At 40.7% G+C, this 18,157-nt stretch overlaps 1 protein-coding gene across 10 annotated transcripts in view; it reads right to left on the bottom strand.

The window, feature by feature from the left end:
* Positions 1-18,157, bottom strand: part of shank3a (SH3 and multiple ankyrin repeat domains 3a) — a 151,601-nt gene that overhangs the window by 68,210 nt on the left and 65,234 nt on the right. For all 10 annotated transcript variants that reach the window (XR_003670876.1, XR_003670881.1, XR_003670879.1 and 7 more), the window contains 2 exons: positions 1,094-1,202; positions 448-599 (listed from right to left, as the gene is read on the bottom strand). Coding sequence is in view for 1 of the 10 variants with exons in the window: in XM_028407478.1 (XP_028263279.1) it covers positions 448-599; positions 1,094-1,202 (261 nt within the window). In the remaining 9 variants the exon portion in view is untranslated. The remainder of the gene's footprint in view (positions 1-447; positions 600-1,093; positions 1,203-18,157) is intronic.

Genomic DNA, 18,157 nt, shown 5'->3' with positions numbered 1-18,157 from the left:
TTTATGTCATTTGTGTTTGTGTTCACTAGCACATAAAAAGAAAAAAAAAATGATGAACTTCAACAAGGCAGACCTCCAGAGATGTGACACAAGAGCTTGTGTTTGTTACAAGACTCAGTGACACTGATATTTGGATAATGGTGATAGAAGTGACCGGAAATGACAAAATCTAATTTCAAGGCTTGGTTCAACAGGGAATCAATTATATGACTCATATGAACCCATTCATTCATTGTAAGCCTCCTCAAACTGGACAGATTCAGGGCCATTCAGCTGATATGCCAGTCCATTCAAAGTGGCCATGTTAAGCCTCACATATTCAGTGCTTGCTCAAACACCCGCCGTACTCAACTGTTGGAGCATGTGCTGCCAGAGATTACCTGCCTGCAAACTCTCCCTTTCCCAGAGGGAAGTGTGTGTGTGAGTGTATGTGTATGATATACTCACTATAAGTGCTGTATGGTTCTTGCTGCGCACAGCCTTGTGTAGAGCAGTAATACCATCTTTTGTTCTGAAGTCCAGATGTGCCCCTCCATTTTTCAGCACCTTGATGAGCTCTGCACATCCCTCCAGCTGTGCTGCCAGCGTCAGAGGACACTCTGTAATCCCAAGGATGTGCAAATGATGTGAAAAAATGCCATGCTTGCTTACATCATCATCTCCTCAGAAAATGAACATTCAATATGTGCACAGCGGTGAGTTCACACTTTCGGTGACTGCATTTGAATAACTGCTTTGGCTGCTCTGACAGTAACCCTCAAGTCTGCCTAAGTCGCTGTTTCCTGTTGGTGCTAAACCAACCTATTCTCCCCTCGCTTCACAGCTCATCTGTCAGACTACAGGTCACCCAGCAGGGAAATCTCCTTTATGGCTGGACAAACATTTGCATATACATGAGGAGATTAGGAAAGCGAATAATCCAGCTTTACCCGGCATGCAGAAGGCTTATTTCAGATAATCCATAGATGGTCATTTGTGGCAAAGACAGAAAGGGAGATAGAGAAAGTGAGAAGAGAGGTAGAGAGAGTGAGTTCAACACAAAACAAGTTTAGAAAAAGAAAGGATATGGGAGACATAGCACAAGCTTTCTCACCTCCTGTGTCTGGATCATGGAAGTTAGGGTCCAGGCCTTTATCCAGAAACCTTGAGACCTTTTCAATATTCCTCTGCTGCACATACTCCATAAACTTCTTCAGGTTTGCCTAATGGAGGAACACAAGGGAACAGGGAGAAGGGGAAGCAGAAGAAGAGACAGCTGTGATTGGGTGATGTCAGACTCATGCGGAGGGGTCTGTTTAATAATGCAGTTTCAGAGATGAAAGCTTAAGTCGTTGCTTTCTCCTTCTCTGTTTGAAGGTTTTATGTCTGTTCTGTCATGCCAAGCAAATGGACCATGAGCAGAAGATATAAGCTATTATAGGAAAGACTAAAAAAGACCGGGGAACACTGAAACACAGACTTTTCCTTTGGAGATTAGTACCAGAGAAATAAGATCCCGAGGCTACTGTTGCATACATTGCATTGCTGCACAGCACCTGAGAGCAACGCTTACTGTACAATGTAATATAAGACTGGTTGTAGCATTGATGCTTAAAACCCTGCTTCATGAAACAACCACAGACACATGCACAAACCCAAGGACACCCACTCTAACACACACTTACACACACACCCACACTAACACACACACTTAATTTCCTTTGTGACATGTTATTAAAAACTTCTACTACAGCATGTGTGAGTATGTAAGTGAAAAATGAAGCTGTGAACAAAGCTGCAGCACAATGACTTCATCATAAATTAAACAGTGAGAAGAATCAGAGCAACAATCAATCTGGAAACACAACAGTATGTAAGGACATAATGAATATGTACAGTACTTATAGAAGACAAAAATGGATTACTGAAAGAAGTTTACCGCACTATATAATACAGAACATATAAAAATGTCAATGAAAACATATTGTAGAGTAATACAGATGCAATTACAACAATCTCGTGCAGAATCCCAAATGAGATTCACAGCGAACTTTCATTACTCTTGCATCCTCTCAAGGTTTCTCCGCCTCAGTCATTACATAACATCCACATGTGCAAAAGCCCCCAGACACACATTACACAGTCCACAACTTAATGAACAAATCTCACACTTACAAACACTCACATGCAAGAATGAGAGTAGAAGGCAGCAGCCGTTTGACACTCACCATGTGTGGCATGATGTACTTAAAAAAATAAATCCTGTTCTGATATGTCACACTCTTCAGAATTTCACATCACACAACCACTTTCTCTTCACACCATGTCATCTGTAGCCGACTTGCCTCTACAAGCCTGCTTCTTGTTCACACAGACACACCCATCCCCTATAAGGATGCGCTGCGAGGAGCTGCCAGAGCGCTACGCTCACCATCTCCAAGTCAAGCTGAGTGAAAGAAATTTACTTTGGCTTTTTCCTTTTTTTCCACATGTTCTGTGAGGCAGTTGTTATGGTGATAGGACACAAAGACAGCTCTGGCAGCCAATGTACACGAGTGGGAAGAGCACAGAGGTTGTGTCTGAGTGTGAACGAGTGCGTTTGTGTGTCCTGCATAATACCTTGAAGAGGCTCGAGGATGATTTGCCAGTGATCAGCTGGAACAGGGTGCTGATAAAAAGGCCTTCATAATGATTTATTTGCTTCTCTCTTTGTTTCACACAAACACATCAACACCAGAGGAAAAAGCATATTTTCTTATTAATCGTTATACACTGACATTTGACAAAATATTTTAAAAGTATGGTTCATCATATGGTTGGCAGTCTGTCATACATCAGATAAGGTCTAAACTTCGTGCAGGACTGGTGGAGTGACAAAACAAAACTGTGTTTTGAGACAATTAATGATTAACAATTGCTGCAAACTATTAAGCCAGGCTTTCAAATAAAATAATTCCAAACTATTTAGTAATTTTCCTTATTAAATAAATGTGTGTTAAATGAAACTGATAGGACTTGTCAGTAATAATTGCCATAATGTGATGCACACCTACATTTTACAGTTCTTAAAAAAAAACCGTTCCATCATCTTCCGGCATCCTAAAAATCATCCAAACTTTAATCATCGCACCTCTTTTATGTCTTCTCCTTGCCATTCTCTTTCTTCCTGACTTTGAGAGGAAAAAAATCCCCTTCATGTTGCCAGCTTGAACAAAATACTGCAGAGAAGCCTTCAGCAATGCTGGTGGAGGACTTAAGTTTAACCCTCTTGTGCACTGATTACCTCTTACTTTCAGTAACAACCACTTATAAGTAGATAGGTCTATCTTTTTTATTTTCATGCACACTTGTGCATACACAGCAGGACCTTGCAAGGATTGGCAAATGAGATAAAAGCCTCCTCCAATGTAATTCCCCATTCTGTCCACATTTCATTCAGCCATTTGGCCAGGTTTCATTCACATATAAAGATGGCTACACTACCTCAATGGCTATCATTAATCACAACAACAGGTTATTCATCATAGCTTGGATGTTTTTGCCTTCTTTCCCCTGAAAACAGTACCTTTTTCAAGAGTATAGTAATGACAGGTTACATAGCCAGGGGAAAAACCTATATTAGATTCCACATCAATCAGAAGGTGAAAACCATTTCACCTATAAAAACACATAAGTCAGCAGAAATACATCGAATTTTGGCTCCACTGAGACTGGCATCAAAAGTCAAGAGAACCCTGTGTTAAAAATTTCCAATTTTAAGAGCAGAAATAAAAATGTTTACTGACTGGCACAGAGAGCATTGGTTTCTATTAATAATTTTCAGATTAAGCTTAATTAAAGGCGTGACTGTTATGAGTGTCTCAGTTTGAGGTGCTGAGACGAGAATGACTCAAACCGCCATGCTGAGCTTTTAAACTACTCTTCAGAAAACCTATTGGTGATGCAAGTCTCATCACTTTGCCTTAAGTGGGAAATATCTTTGGCAGTAATCTATGTGATGGCATGAACACAAAACTGTATAAAAGTCAAAGCCCATTAACACAGAAAAGCCAATCAATCACACTTATAGGAGATGTATAAGAACCTATGACTAAAATCATTGTTGAGAAGGATGATGTGAATATGCAGTTACCACATATAATCATTATTATTGCTTTTGAAAGTTACAGGAACCTGCAAAGTTGTACTTGTCCCTAAAACTGTAAATGCATTTTTCATCACTGGCTTTAAATTTGTCAGGTTGTCGTTCAGGTTCTAGCTCCAAAAATGCCATAATGAGGCAACTTTATAGATAAATCTGATCCACAAGCTCATAATATCTTCTTATTCCATATGTAACAACATTTGACTAAAGCATGATTGCTGTACATATTCAATAGTTTCACCACAGCTTGTTATGTGTAGTCAACTATAGTAGTCCTCTCCAAAGATAACATGTAAGTTCACTGATCACTCTCACACACGTGTGCACAAGCTCACAGAAATGCATCATGTGTATTTCCTGATCCCATTACCCCCCCACAGCAAACCACACAGAGGAACGAATGAAAATAACAATGACAGATATGATACATCATGGAGTTTGGCCACACAAACGTACAATATAGTGCAAACGCTTTGGGCATTTTGAAATGTTATCCATCAATCAACACCATCAGACAGCCCGAACCCAAATTCATTCTGCAGCATGACATCGACCCCAAACATAAACCCAGAGTCACAAAGAACTATCCATCTTCAGCAACAAGTACAACAAAGGAGTCCAGCAACAGATGGCAGGAGCTTTACAAAACTCACATCAGGTTTGCTTCAGAGACACAAGAAAGACAACCTGAATCCACAAAGGTCTCCCGCCTACCTGCCAAATCCCTTGGAACGTTCTTTACTGAGGAAAACTGGTGCAGCATTTCTGTGTCTTTATCTTTAAATGCTCTGTCACCTTTAGCGCTTAAATGCAGGAGATCATTCTTTGCTTCATTCTAAGATGCATGTGCTAGTACACAGATTCAAAGCTAACATGACACCAGTTATCTAAGAAAAGCTACAGATATAATTCAAAGGAGACCAATCCACATGGCTGTGAAAAACACCTTACACATCTCCTTGTGTTCTTTTTAGGAAAAGATGTGCTCTTAGTCATTCTCTACTAATTTCTGGCTACTGAGCAAACAGTTCTTTCTTTGGCAGCCATTCAATAATGATTGCCATCACAGCAGGAAAATCCCCGGCAGTGCTCGCCCGTCACGTTGAAACAGTTGTCACAACATGTAGCTCATCTTTAAAGACTCTGTCTTGCAGTCGCTCACCTCCATCTCCTCTTTCTCACACTTGACTCTAAACTGTAATTACTTTGTTCTGGTGTGATGACGATGACAATAAAGCAAAATATTTTACTTTGATTTGTACAGTACTCTTATATTTTTGTTTACATTGCTTGCGTCTCCTTTCTCCCTGGCTGAATAGTAAAACACACGGTCTGAAGACATGGCCACTATCTGAGATGCTACCTCACGATGGGTACAAATATTTACAGATGCAGATGTTTACTCATTAGTATCGTAAACTTGGACTGGTGATCTACAGTGTGCAGTTTCTGAACACACAAATGTAGCTCTTAGCATAAGTTCAATAAGGAAGACTCTGTTTCCTATCATTCACCATTTATCCCTATCCACTTCCTAATCTTTCTCCCTCTATCCCTCACTCCTCTGCTCCCCCTCTCTTCCGCTCTCTTAGTCAGGTGCTTAATAGAAAGCACCTCCCTCACCAATCAGCTGTCGCTTCCATCCCTCTCCTGACCAATCACAGCTTAGCACGAAATTTAAAAGTCTCCATCTCCTCTCCAGCTTTTTTCTGATCGAACCTGGCAACCCTCCTCCACCCCAAGCACCACCAGATCCACGCCAGTTCAGGCCTCCTATCTCCTGCCCTCCACCACCACCAGGTCTAGACCCCGGGGGGATCTTCTGATCCAGCGGCCTCTCCTCTTGCGTTTTCCCCCCTTTTCGGATGTGGTCTTCACGACGGGGTCTAGGACGCCAATGCACATTCAAACTTTGTACTGAATAAATATTTCTCATTCAGTTCGCTGAGTCTCTCATGATTGAACTGCTGTCATTGATAGAGCGCACAACAAATCTGTTGTGCTGGACGAAGAAAACAGAAACACAAAGTCAGACGGGAAGGGATAAGTGAAAGATAGTGTCTCATCTCAGTGCAGCACAGCACTGAGCAGGGGCAATAATCAACTCCTAAAATCTATGGCAATTTACCAACTTGTTAATCCAAGAAAAAACCCTGCAGTGATGCTAAGGACAGGGTGTCCTCATCTGCTCCCCTTTGTCTTTAATATGTATCCATACATAGAACTTTTTGTCCACCTGAGAGAGACAGAATATTCAAGGAAGTAACCTAAAAGACAAAAGTACAAACTAAATATTATCTGTATATCTTTTTCCTATCTGCCATTGTGTGAAAAATGGGTGGGTAAGAAGAATAAAATTGCGGACGTATATGCAGCTTTTCTGCCTTGGTTGTTTGCCACAGCTCCACACAAGAAGCTGTACAAACAGTTCAATAACTTTTGTGCATCAGTGTGTGATCTGTAAGGCACCAATATCACACCACAAACAGGATGTACCTATGTGTGTCAGACAATTTCAATGCCCTATATTTACACTTATTACCACATGGCTACATAGCCCCTGGTCCCCCACAGCTGGCCTACAGTACGCTTTGCCATGGATGAGTAGTAATTACAACGCTCACCAACATGATGCTTATTCGGGAGAATCATAAACTACCCTAATGTGAGATGGCCCATAAAATACACACATGCTCGAAACCGTCACAACTGCTTAGACAATAAACACAGTGAGCCAGAGCAGTGCGTCATGGGGATGCTCTGGGGACCATCAGAATGATAGAAGCACAGCTTAAACAGTTGGGAAAGAACACAGGCCTCAAGCGGACGTGCCAGCAATATTACTGACTGTGTATCGTGCAGACAAACATATGGAAAAACATTCCCATATTTTCATGTTTTATATATTTATATTTTCATATTTTCAGGTTTATGTGACTAACCCTCATTTGTTTAAAGTCCAGAATACATGGGATATGTTCAGATGTCCCCAAACCTCTCTCTGTATTTTATTATGGCTACATTAATACTCACTCATTTGCTGCTACTTTGTGCATCCAGTTCATTGGGTATACCTTGTCATTATGGGGCTGTCATGTTTATTAACCTGACTGACAGCAATGAGGAAAACATTTATGATGTCTGATAAATCTGACTCAACAATGTCATTGTGGTTAATTTGATTTAAATAATTGCCTGTAAGCACTCCTTAATAAACAAACGTGACTAAGTTTGTGCATATAAAATGTAAAAGTGCATTCAATCGTGACATTTGCCATCCATGTTATCAGACAGAAGCAGTAATATAAACTCAAATACATCCTTCTTATGTGAGTAGCCATCAGACACATCACTGCTACCTGGCACCAGCTGTTCCTGGATTCTCTCTCTGGCTACACTTTGTTGACAGTCACTTAAACAAAGGCAGGAGCGAGAGCAGGCAGGCCCTGACCCCGATTTCCCAGATGCTTTGTACAGAGGTCATCTTGCTTTAGGGCCACTGAATTTTAATTAGGCACACAAACTGAGTGAACACAGCTCTCTATTAGACACATGCAGAGCCCGGCATCATGCACATAGCTATCTGCACCTCTCTGTAGTGATGCACAGCAGCATTGTTACTGTACATCATTTTGTTTATTTGCATTTTAGTGTTGTACTTTTATTTATTTTTATTTACAGTGACAGAATGTCTCAACATAATGCACACAGACACAAATGAAACGATATGTCTCCATGGTAGTATTGATATTAGGATTAAAATGGGCTAGCACAGAGAAGGGCATATTCACAAACACTAACTTTATTTAAAAATAAGCAGCACAGGTAAGTCAACATAGCTGGGAAAAATGCTTTAAAAAAAATATTAAGTACAACTGATCACTTAATTAAGGGGAAAAGAGGTCTTAAAATATGAGGCAGGATTTACAACATGCAGATCAACTACAGTCTCGTGGTGGTGCAGCACACAGAAACCAGTTTTGTTAGTCACATACTCTAGTGTAAATATGGACTTATTGAGTCAAGTCACAAACTCAAAATAAAGGGGGGAGCATACAGTTTATTCACTCAGCTCCATAGCTGAGAAGATAAAAGTAAGAGACACCATGTAAGCATACTGAGATACACTTGCAGTCACTGGCAAAACAGCAAAGTAAACAGACAGAGCAGGAAAAGCGGTTGCTGGTCTGCTGCATCTTCCACTTCACCCAGGTTCACTATCAAAACACAAGCTCCTCTTTTCTAACCCCTACTCATCAGGAGGGGGGGAGGGGGGGGGCAACAGTCAAATGGCTTAGCTAGTTTTATTTGTCAGTGCTTTCTATAATTCATAGGTTTATTGCAGAGTATGAAGGTCTAGAAGCATGTTCCATGAAAAATGCAGTACCATGACAACGTGCAGCAGAGACACAAGAAAATGGAGCCACGTGAATGGCAGCGAGTAGTGCAAGATGTGAAAGGAAAATATAGTGTAGCAGAGTTTTTTCTGTCAAAGCTAAAGAAGATGTAGCACAGTTTTTTAAAAGAACACATTTGATGTCACCTCAAGCTTCAATTATAGTAAAAACACAGACATATGGGACATTAAGATTAAAGTTTTGGACCTTATCATCACATCCTGCAGCAGTTTGTGATGATTGTGAATCACTTAGGGACAATGTCCGTCCAACTTGACTCCATACTGCTAATATCAACAGAGGGCCAACTTATGAAGCATTCAGAAGAAAACTATTTTGATACTTAACTACTGTTTTAATAATCTAAACTACTGGTGGATTTAATAAAGCTGTCCATTGAAAAAAAATAAGAAGAAACACATTAATTATACTTCTTGGTTTAATGTGGGAGTTTTAAATCCTTGGAGACACGGAGCGTCTGTGTACCACTTAATGCCTCTGTGTGTGAATGACTACAGTGTGTCTGTTTGGACAGCAGCCCACAGTGTGTTTGTCTGAGAGAGCGAAAGCCTGAGTAATCTCAAATACCCATACCTAACAGGCTAAAGTGTAATGCTCTCAGCTACAAAAAGACCAATATACAGTATGACAGAGTGCGGATTTGATCCCTGGGAATAGGATTTTCTATGAGTGGAATCTTCAACCTTTACTGTACAGCAGCAAAATAAATCGCTGAGTAATTTGATACACTCTTAAGCTTAGGAAAAGACTAACACGACCAAAGCACCGGAGGCTTAACTAAGAAATTTATTGGATACATTCACACCCATACCTACCTGCACACACACTCACACACTTACTAATTCATAATTTAGCACACTAAACACACAAATTTTATTCATGATGTATGAGTGCAGTAAAAAGCCGACATCCAGAGTGATGGGGTGCTGTTACTATAGCAACAACATCTAACACCTCATTGTGCATGAAGGTTTCTGCATAGCACATAATTCACTTTTACACCTCTCCAGTGACGGTTCAGAGAAACTCAAACTCTTCTCACAGCTTGCATGGTTCACATGAGACAGGGTCATTATCATCATCCCCTTAATAACTTCTAAATAACTCGCTCCATCCTGTGTCTCCTTTCAGACGTTTAGTATTTTAGAGACCCCTTCAGCTGAGATATGTCTAGCCTGTGTGGGGGGTTTTTATTGATGTTTTTGTTAAGGGGCAACAGAAAGTAGTTAAAGGGCAACAACGACAAAAAAACAGAAGAGAGAAGCAAGAGAAATCCTTTCTGCTTTTTAAAGCCAGCCTTTATCTGGACGCAAGCTGCCAACACAGCATACACATCCAGTATGGTTTACCTAATATACAACCCAGGTCTGCAAAACATGACACAAAATGATGCTATTATAATCTGTCTGACAATCAGTACTCTTTTTATTCATGCCATCCATTGACTAAACATAATTCTGTTGTGGCACATGTCTAAATGTATGCATCTAAATAATACATAATGTACTTATAGGTACATCCGTGGTCACAAATGTTAAATTGGAAGTCCATATAATTCACACACTTTCCATACCAAGCTACTGTGCCTGTTGCTTCACATCTCACTTTAACATGGGCAGTGTTGAAAGGCTACCTGCTCTGTCTCACTGTAATACTAACCCATATTTGTGAGTCATTTTAGCAGCAGTGTGCAGTGTCTAACCTCTGTGGCCCGGCTCCTGGTAGCTCTCTCTGATCGCAACAGCATGGTGCCTCCTGAGTAATCCTTTTCAAAAGCACTGGAATAAAATGCTTTAGCTCTGTATAATATCTAGTATTCTTCTGGGTGAAGTGCAGTTTGGGCGGCGGGACAGTGGGTGCTTTCCTAAAAGGTTGGCTAAAGGCTAAACGCTAGAACAAAGCAGAGCAAACTTGCAGAGCACAGGGTTATTGTATGAGACCTCCCTCCCAACACATTGTACTGTACACTCAACCACAACCAACCACCCTCCCTGACCAGCACAGCTTAGTCCAGCATTGTCTCTTCCATCAAAACAATTGGGCTCTGACTTATTTGCCTATCAATTAGTGAAAAACAAGGAATGTGCATAAGCAAGACACTAAATGTGTGTAGTTACATGGAGACACGTACAGAGGCAAAAGCTCTCAGAACGGCTTGTCTTTTACAAACATTAGGCACCAACATTCCATTGAAAATCTGTACTTATAAACAAAACATGGTTGAAATTAGGCTACTTTTACCACAGTCGCAATGGTTTAGAGCATGTAAATGTCAGTGGATGTTAATTTGTCACGTCAAGTGCAGCCGACAGCAAGGTACAAATTGTGTAATTTGAAATGGAGTGATGCATTTAGTCATATTTTTGCACAATATATATGTTTGCAATGACACTGATGACAATTCTACTGTAAAAACTATTATAATCCACTGATAGTATGCTGACCGTTTGTAGATGTGGTCAGCAAATCATTCCTATACGTGCTCTTACTGACAGTATGTATAGGACGTGTATAGGAAATATATATTATCAGAGCTTTATTATTATTTGTTTATATTCATGACTGTCACTTTTTTGTGTTTGTGTTTGTAAGCAGGGTGGCCAGGGAGCCTGAGGGGAATGCATGTTGTCATCAGAATTAAAAGGGTCCACAGAAAGAAAGAGCTGAATCAGGTCCAGTCATGTGCTTTCAAATGGACAACAGGACACAGGCAGGCAGGCAGGCAGACAGCAGGGAGACAGAGCCGGAGAATGAAACAAAACTGAAAAGACCAAAGGTAAACTGGAGCCCAGCCAAGTAAAACTTATGTCCAAATAAATTGGAAAATACAACAAAGGGATCCTCCCCTACATTTGAACCTTGGCAGCAAACAGGCCTACAGGCTACAGAGAGAACAGAAGAGGGCAGCCAGCAGGCTCCAGGCTGAAGCAGGGGGTACGTGGGTAGTGCATTTATTGAGCCTGATGATTATAAGAACTCTTTTGTATTTTATGCCTCTGGCATTCTATTTTACAGGCATCTATTCAAACAGGCTGACCTAGAATGAGGAGTCCTCCGTTAGTAGAATGTAGTGTGATTGTGATATCAACTTGGACAATGAGGTGAAACAATACCAAGACAAAAACATCCAGTTACAATCAAGTAGAATGGATGGGTAGATGCAAACAAATTGTGAAATATATGTGGTGATAAATGCTGTCTGAAAACCCTTAGAGCCAATTCATGCTTTCTGTTTTTGTGTGTCTGCAAGGGACACCATGACGTTCGTTTTGTCATCTGCCCAAGACCATGGGTATCCATGATGTCCCTTCTGTGAGTGTCCATCCATGTGCAGCCCAAAGGCATGCCAGCTGTGCCAGAAACACAATATGAATGGTGGCAATGAGTGGAGTCTGTGAGAGAGGATTCACCTTTTTTACACCGAGAATTCATCATTATAGGAGTTCTAGACACACAGATGGTGTTCACCTCCTGAATGCGAACTTTTGTTAAACTAACTGAATTTCACCTCAGGGATCAATAAAGTATCTATGTATCTATCTAGTTATCTATCCTGGTTAAAAGAAATGCTCAGTGTTCCTTCCAGAATCCTGTGCTATGTCTGCCTATAGGAAATAAAAGCAACAACATGCTGCAGATTATTTTACACTACTAGAACACTTTAGCTGGTGCTACTATCTGATATATTTTGCTGCTAACAACCTGTATCTGAAAAATGCAATAGCATTTCAGAATCATCTAGAAGAAGGTAAAATGAGCTAGATCAGACCAAACTGAACCATTTAACTTCTGCTTGTCTAAATATCAATGGTGTCATTTCTTACAACGCCATAAAACAAAGTAAACCAGTTTAAAAGTGAGGCGGTCCAATGGACAGCGGCATTGATATAATTTACTTGAAATACAACTGCGGTACCTAGCCGAGACCCACATAGAGCTCACTAGAGTGTATTATGAACAGCTCTGGGCTATGTTTTGTTTTTTTTACATGGCCTGGTTTCAGAGCACACTGAACAAAACAGAATCAATTCCTTCTTTCTAATCTGTCTAATCACTGCATCTATCTTTCTCCCTTAAATGCCACTACACACACACACACACTACTTAGTGAAAGTGAAAAATGAATATTAGAGGATAGATACTTTTGTGGTGACAAGTATGTGAGAACACAGCACTGCAATTTCTCACAGAAGGGCACAGGCTGTGTGGAGAGCATGTATCTATAGTGAAAAAAAATAAACTGTCACATAACAGATCACACGTTAGTCCATTGTGCAGTTTTAGTGGACACTATGTGTATGTGTATAGGACTTACACAAGATTAAGTCTTTATAGCACATATATTTGACGTATACTAAATCAATGACTGACCAAAAATGAATACAGAATACATGATTGTGTGGGAGATTTTGTAGCACGGGTCATACAGCAGCTGGTTAAGTTTGCCCGCTGTGGCCCATCTTTACAACACCTCTGTGAGAAACACACACACAGTAAGGCCAACTCCATCAGGGAGAATCAGAAGCAGGTCAAGACATGTGACACAACCAGCAAACACCAGAAACAAGGTAGATTCCAAGTCCATTAGAGATCCACTAAAAAATTCCAACACTGTCATGTGCATGCATAAATACATTTTTTATACATGCATGCACTCACATGGGCACACAGAGGAATGTCTCTCTCACACACACACACAAATGTATGCCTTTACTCACTCTCTGCAACACAACTCCTCACACTAACCACAGCCAGACACAAGCATTCACCATCCTCTATCCCATACAGAGAAATACACATACACACAATGGTCCAAGCCTACAGTGAGTAACTGAACCAGTGCAGAGGAAAAACATTAGCATTCTGTCAGGGTTTCAGACAAGACTGCACCAGCTCCTCACACAGCCAACATGCAGCAGAGCATAACAACAGAACGGCAGCCACAGAGAGAGGGAGCGCAGACAGGTAGTCAGGGATGGGTGGGGGAGTGTTTGTAAATAACTGGAGATAAGAAGTGTGAAAAACAGAAGTGGAGGACAAAAGATGTTGATACTTGGAGTTGATGGCAAAATAAAATAAAAGAGATGATGAGAGCAAGTGGGATACCTTACTATTGAGCCTGGCCTTCCTGGCTGCTTTTGCTTTTCTTTTCTTTTTCTCAGCTGCTTGTCTTCTGCCCAGAACGGATCCCATCTCACAAACACATGGGCACACTCCCCGTCACATACGCAGTCCCGTAGGTTAGCTACACTTCGAATCCCACACCATCCTCCACATGGCCATATCCAGCCCCTACCTCCTCCTCTTCTTCTTTCTTGTCTACTCTCGGTCTCTCCCCCCCTTCTCCTTCACTACCTTTCGTCTTAGTAGTAGCACATGCAGACTCACATGGTCACTCACACACAGTCACCCAAAACACACACACTGACTCCTGTGCAGGCACAGACAGACAGAGGGATGAGAGGTGATGTTTCAGGATGCCGGAGAAAATAGAGGGAGAGTGGGGAGAGAGAGAGAGAGAGGAGGGGAGGGAAAAATTGAGGGAGGAGAGAGTGTAAGACAGAGGGAGGGAAAACCGAATGAGGAAAACAGAGGGTGAGTGGGTGGAGTGAAGATATGGATACCTAAAGTGAAAGGAATTATAAGTGAAAGCAGAGAGAGTGTAGGGAGCAGGTGCATCCTCATTTATTACAGTAATGTGCTCAAGTGTTACATGGCAGTAGTGTCTCTATGACTATTGACTAATTCCTGATCACTACAAAGAAACAAACAGTTCAGTTGAACTCTCTAAAACTAAGAAAACATCATTAAGTACTCTGTTTATATTTATGTGTGTGCTTGAACAAATGATTCTTGTTTCTACTCCGATGTTTCAAAGGACTACATTTCCCCTCCTTTTTAGTGGATTATCCATAAGGGGAGCTTTGTGTGCGAGGGATTCCCTATTGACAACATCCTTTTATTCTGTGCCATGCAGATGTGTGCGTGTGTGTTTCCCACATCGAATTTCATAGTTACTGTGGCTGCAATAAAATGGCATTGATGGGAGCATTTTTGTGCTGTGCAGATGCTTTGTGGGATCTGGCTTCACATAACAATATCACACCTACAAAGAGCTACATTCTCTGTGTAGCTGTAGTCAAAATGGAAAATAATGCAGGGATTCTCATTCATAAATACAAATGCTATACGTTACTCACAAAACATATGGCATATTGCTTTAGCGTGTGGATCATACTCAACAAGAATAATCATTTTTATCCAAAGAGCAAGCACATTTTATACTTTGATACGGCGTGCAATTCACAGTGCATTTATGATAAAAGCACACAGGAAATGCCCTCATTTTGGCATTGTGCTCTGTGGCATCCATGACCACATTATCAAATAGTGCGTTACTAAATGCTCTCTAATACTGTTTTGCCTCTAGCTTCCTCCAACCCCCACTCTTCCAAGTCATATACATGGCTATGGTGCCCATGACTCTCATTCAGAAGTATATGGAAAAGTGTACTGTATAACTGCAAAAACACAAGATCCTGACAATAATCCAAAACAACTGAAACTAAAACCAAGGGCCATTTAAATCCTCAATGCTCTGTTTGCTAATGCATACAACAACATGAAGAAAACACTTGTTCACACAATTTTAGAATTTACTGAATACATACAGTAATACTGTGACAGCAAAAACAAAGTTTGAGTAAGTTATTTAAAAAAAAAATACTGGAAGCCCTTTGTCAGCCTACAAGAAAGCCACTGATTCTGCAGGCCTATCACATGGTCGGTCGCCTACACCAAACACCCACACACACACTTTTTTCTAAGAGTATACTATGTACATTTTCCATGAAGCCACCATGCACGGTTAACCAGGGCAGTCACAGGGTGACAAAGTGTCATTTGGTCAGGCAAGGGGAAAAAATGAATGGAGAAAATCCTATCAACTATGACCTAATTTCAAACATTTGCCTGCAGGTTGTAAATGCCATACTAGCAAAGTAGGCTAATGTTTGACTTTGTCTAGCTTGCAGGGCAGCTTGCTGCAGTATGAATAGAGCACAGTGGCTGCCAAGGCTGCAAGAGTCACCCAAAACAGGATATCCCTTTTAATCCCCCATTATGTAACTAAAGCAAATGAAAAAACAAGAAAGGAAAATTAATGTCAATGTTGCCACACTTTATAACATCCCTTGCTTAAAGCAAGCACAGCGTAATATTTTCTTTGTCTGACTTCTGGTCTGAGAGACCTGCAAAAAGCCTTTAATACACCTGACTGAATAGCCAGGAAGTAAATAAATAGATCTCTGTTCTCAGACAAATTATATGATGACAGCACACCTGCATTAGTGTTGCATAACTTTCTCTGCATCATGTTTGTAAATATGTATTTGCCGACACCTGTGATATGCCTCGCACACTATCATCAGGCAGTAACATTAGTCAATCAGGTTATCTGGGTTCTTTTGTGCATGATTCCCAAAGGACATCTGGACATGTGACAAATACAGCACATCCATCAATATTTCCCGTCACATAATTGTACACTCACACATACACAGCTGCAATATCTTCTATGCTGAGCAATGTCCTTGTGCTTCAACGACAAAATCTCAAATAAACTGGTGACTCTAACAGACCATTCAGGTCTCCACTGGAGAGACAGTGTTAGCAGCAGAGGGATACACACTGTCTTTGAAAATGGAGCAAAATTCCACTGCTCCGTGAGTCAGACCATCACAACAATTTCTATCATTACAGAGGATTTAGTGTGTGAAATTACCAGCTTGCACAGAAACTGATCTTGGTTGAGTGTGTCTGTGGAGTACCATTCACTTATTCTTTAGCACAGCAGTGCAGCACTGAGGCAGAAAGAAGCGACTCACACGAGGTAAGGGCTAAGGCCTAAGGCAGGCCTGGGCAATTATTTTTTTGGGGGGGCCACATAGACTTCCAAGGGCCACTGATTCTTTTTTTTTTAATAAATAATATTTAAATAAATATCTACTAAGTGTGAGTGTGTGTTAGAGGCATGATGAAGCGTCTCTCCACACACAGTGCAGAGCAGAACAAGGCGTGTACTGTTAATTTTAGCCTATTAAAGAAAACCATTACAATTAAAGCGTAAGTAAAAGTAAAGAAGAAACTCCAAAGTTCTGAAAGTTGGGTGAGAAATGTGCTACAATCATGCAAGTGGTGGACACCAATACATGACAAATGTGAGACAGAAAAGAATCAATTGTTTTGAATCACTCAATGTTCGAGAGGTTTAGTTCCTCAAAATACGACTGTGTGGATTAAAACTATAATCGCATTTTCTCATGGGAAATACATGAAGCTTACTACAAAGCTAAATCAGCAGTAAGCTGTTAAAATGTTCTCACAAGTATTAGTCAATTAATTGTGAGAAAAGCATATCTAAGAATATTAGTCACACAGAAGGGGCAATGGTGGCCTACTCTTCCAAGTTCTTATGATATTTTTTCAATAGGCAGCATGTGATCATGTCTGACAACTAATGTCTACAAAAAGAGAACATACCAAATAACTTTTGGCTGTTGACAACAACAGTGTGTGAGAATAACACAAACAAACAACAACAACAACAACAACAAAACAGCAGCTCCACAATGTCAGCAGCTCTGCACTAACACACCACGCCACACTATTATTTGTCCCCAGTGTAAATCTCCTTCCATAGGATACCATACAATGACTAGCAAGGCGCACCACAGGCACAGGTGAAGTGTCTTGCCCAAGGACACACAACAACGACTTGGAGTTGGGATTGAACCACCAACCTTCCGGTTATTGGACAACCCTGCTATACCACTGAGCCACTGCTTCAAACACATCCACTCTCCTGTTACATCTTGTACAGAATGAACACACAGACAGAATTTACCATTATCTACTGTATGTCTTTTGCTATATCAGCCTTGCCCTTCTCTACCTGACCACCAGTTGTCCCCACTGAGTTGATGATCGAGGTGATTGGTCAATCATCAGTTTGCACACCTGTTCCCCTATTACGTCCCCAGTCTAGTGCCATGCCAACAGTCACATTGTGCCAGATTGTGTAGGTTGGTCAGCAGACTTAGTGAGCCAATCGATCCCATTCTGCCTCTCATTATACTTCCTGCCAGCATCGGCCCTTTGTTTCTGTTTGCCAGCTTTGGTTGCTTTTTAGTTTCTGTCTGTAAGCCTGCTGATCCTCCAAGGAAAGCCTGAGTTTCTTGAGCCTGTCTTGTCTGTTCCCATCTGTCACACATTTTATCTAATATCTCACTGCTGCAAAATTACACATTTGAACTATGACTCTCTCTGTACGTAAACATCCATTCTGTTTAGATTAGTCATTATTGTAGCAATACACACCCTGCTTTGTTCAGTCATTTTAGTTCTGTCTCTAAATAAATGAATGAATATGTTTACTTTTGGCCACAGATATTATAATACAAGATATACTTTCAAAAATACAGAAAGTACAAAAGAGTGTGATATCTATGACGGCTTTGTATGAGCACAAACTGTCTCTACATAGGGTTCTGAGGGGTCTACAGGTGATACCAAAAAAGAATATTTAAATTATGTTAATCAAGCATAACATACTGTG

The sequence above is a fragment of the Parambassis ranga genome, chromosome 6, assembly GCF_900634625.1.
Source record: "Parambassis ranga chromosome 6, fParRan2.1, whole genome shotgun sequence".
Lineage (NCBI taxonomy): Eukaryota > Metazoa > Chordata > Actinopteri > Ambassidae > Parambassis > Parambassis ranga.
Note: the sequence above shows the minus strand (reverse complement) of the source record. Positions and strands in the feature narration are given on the sequence as shown.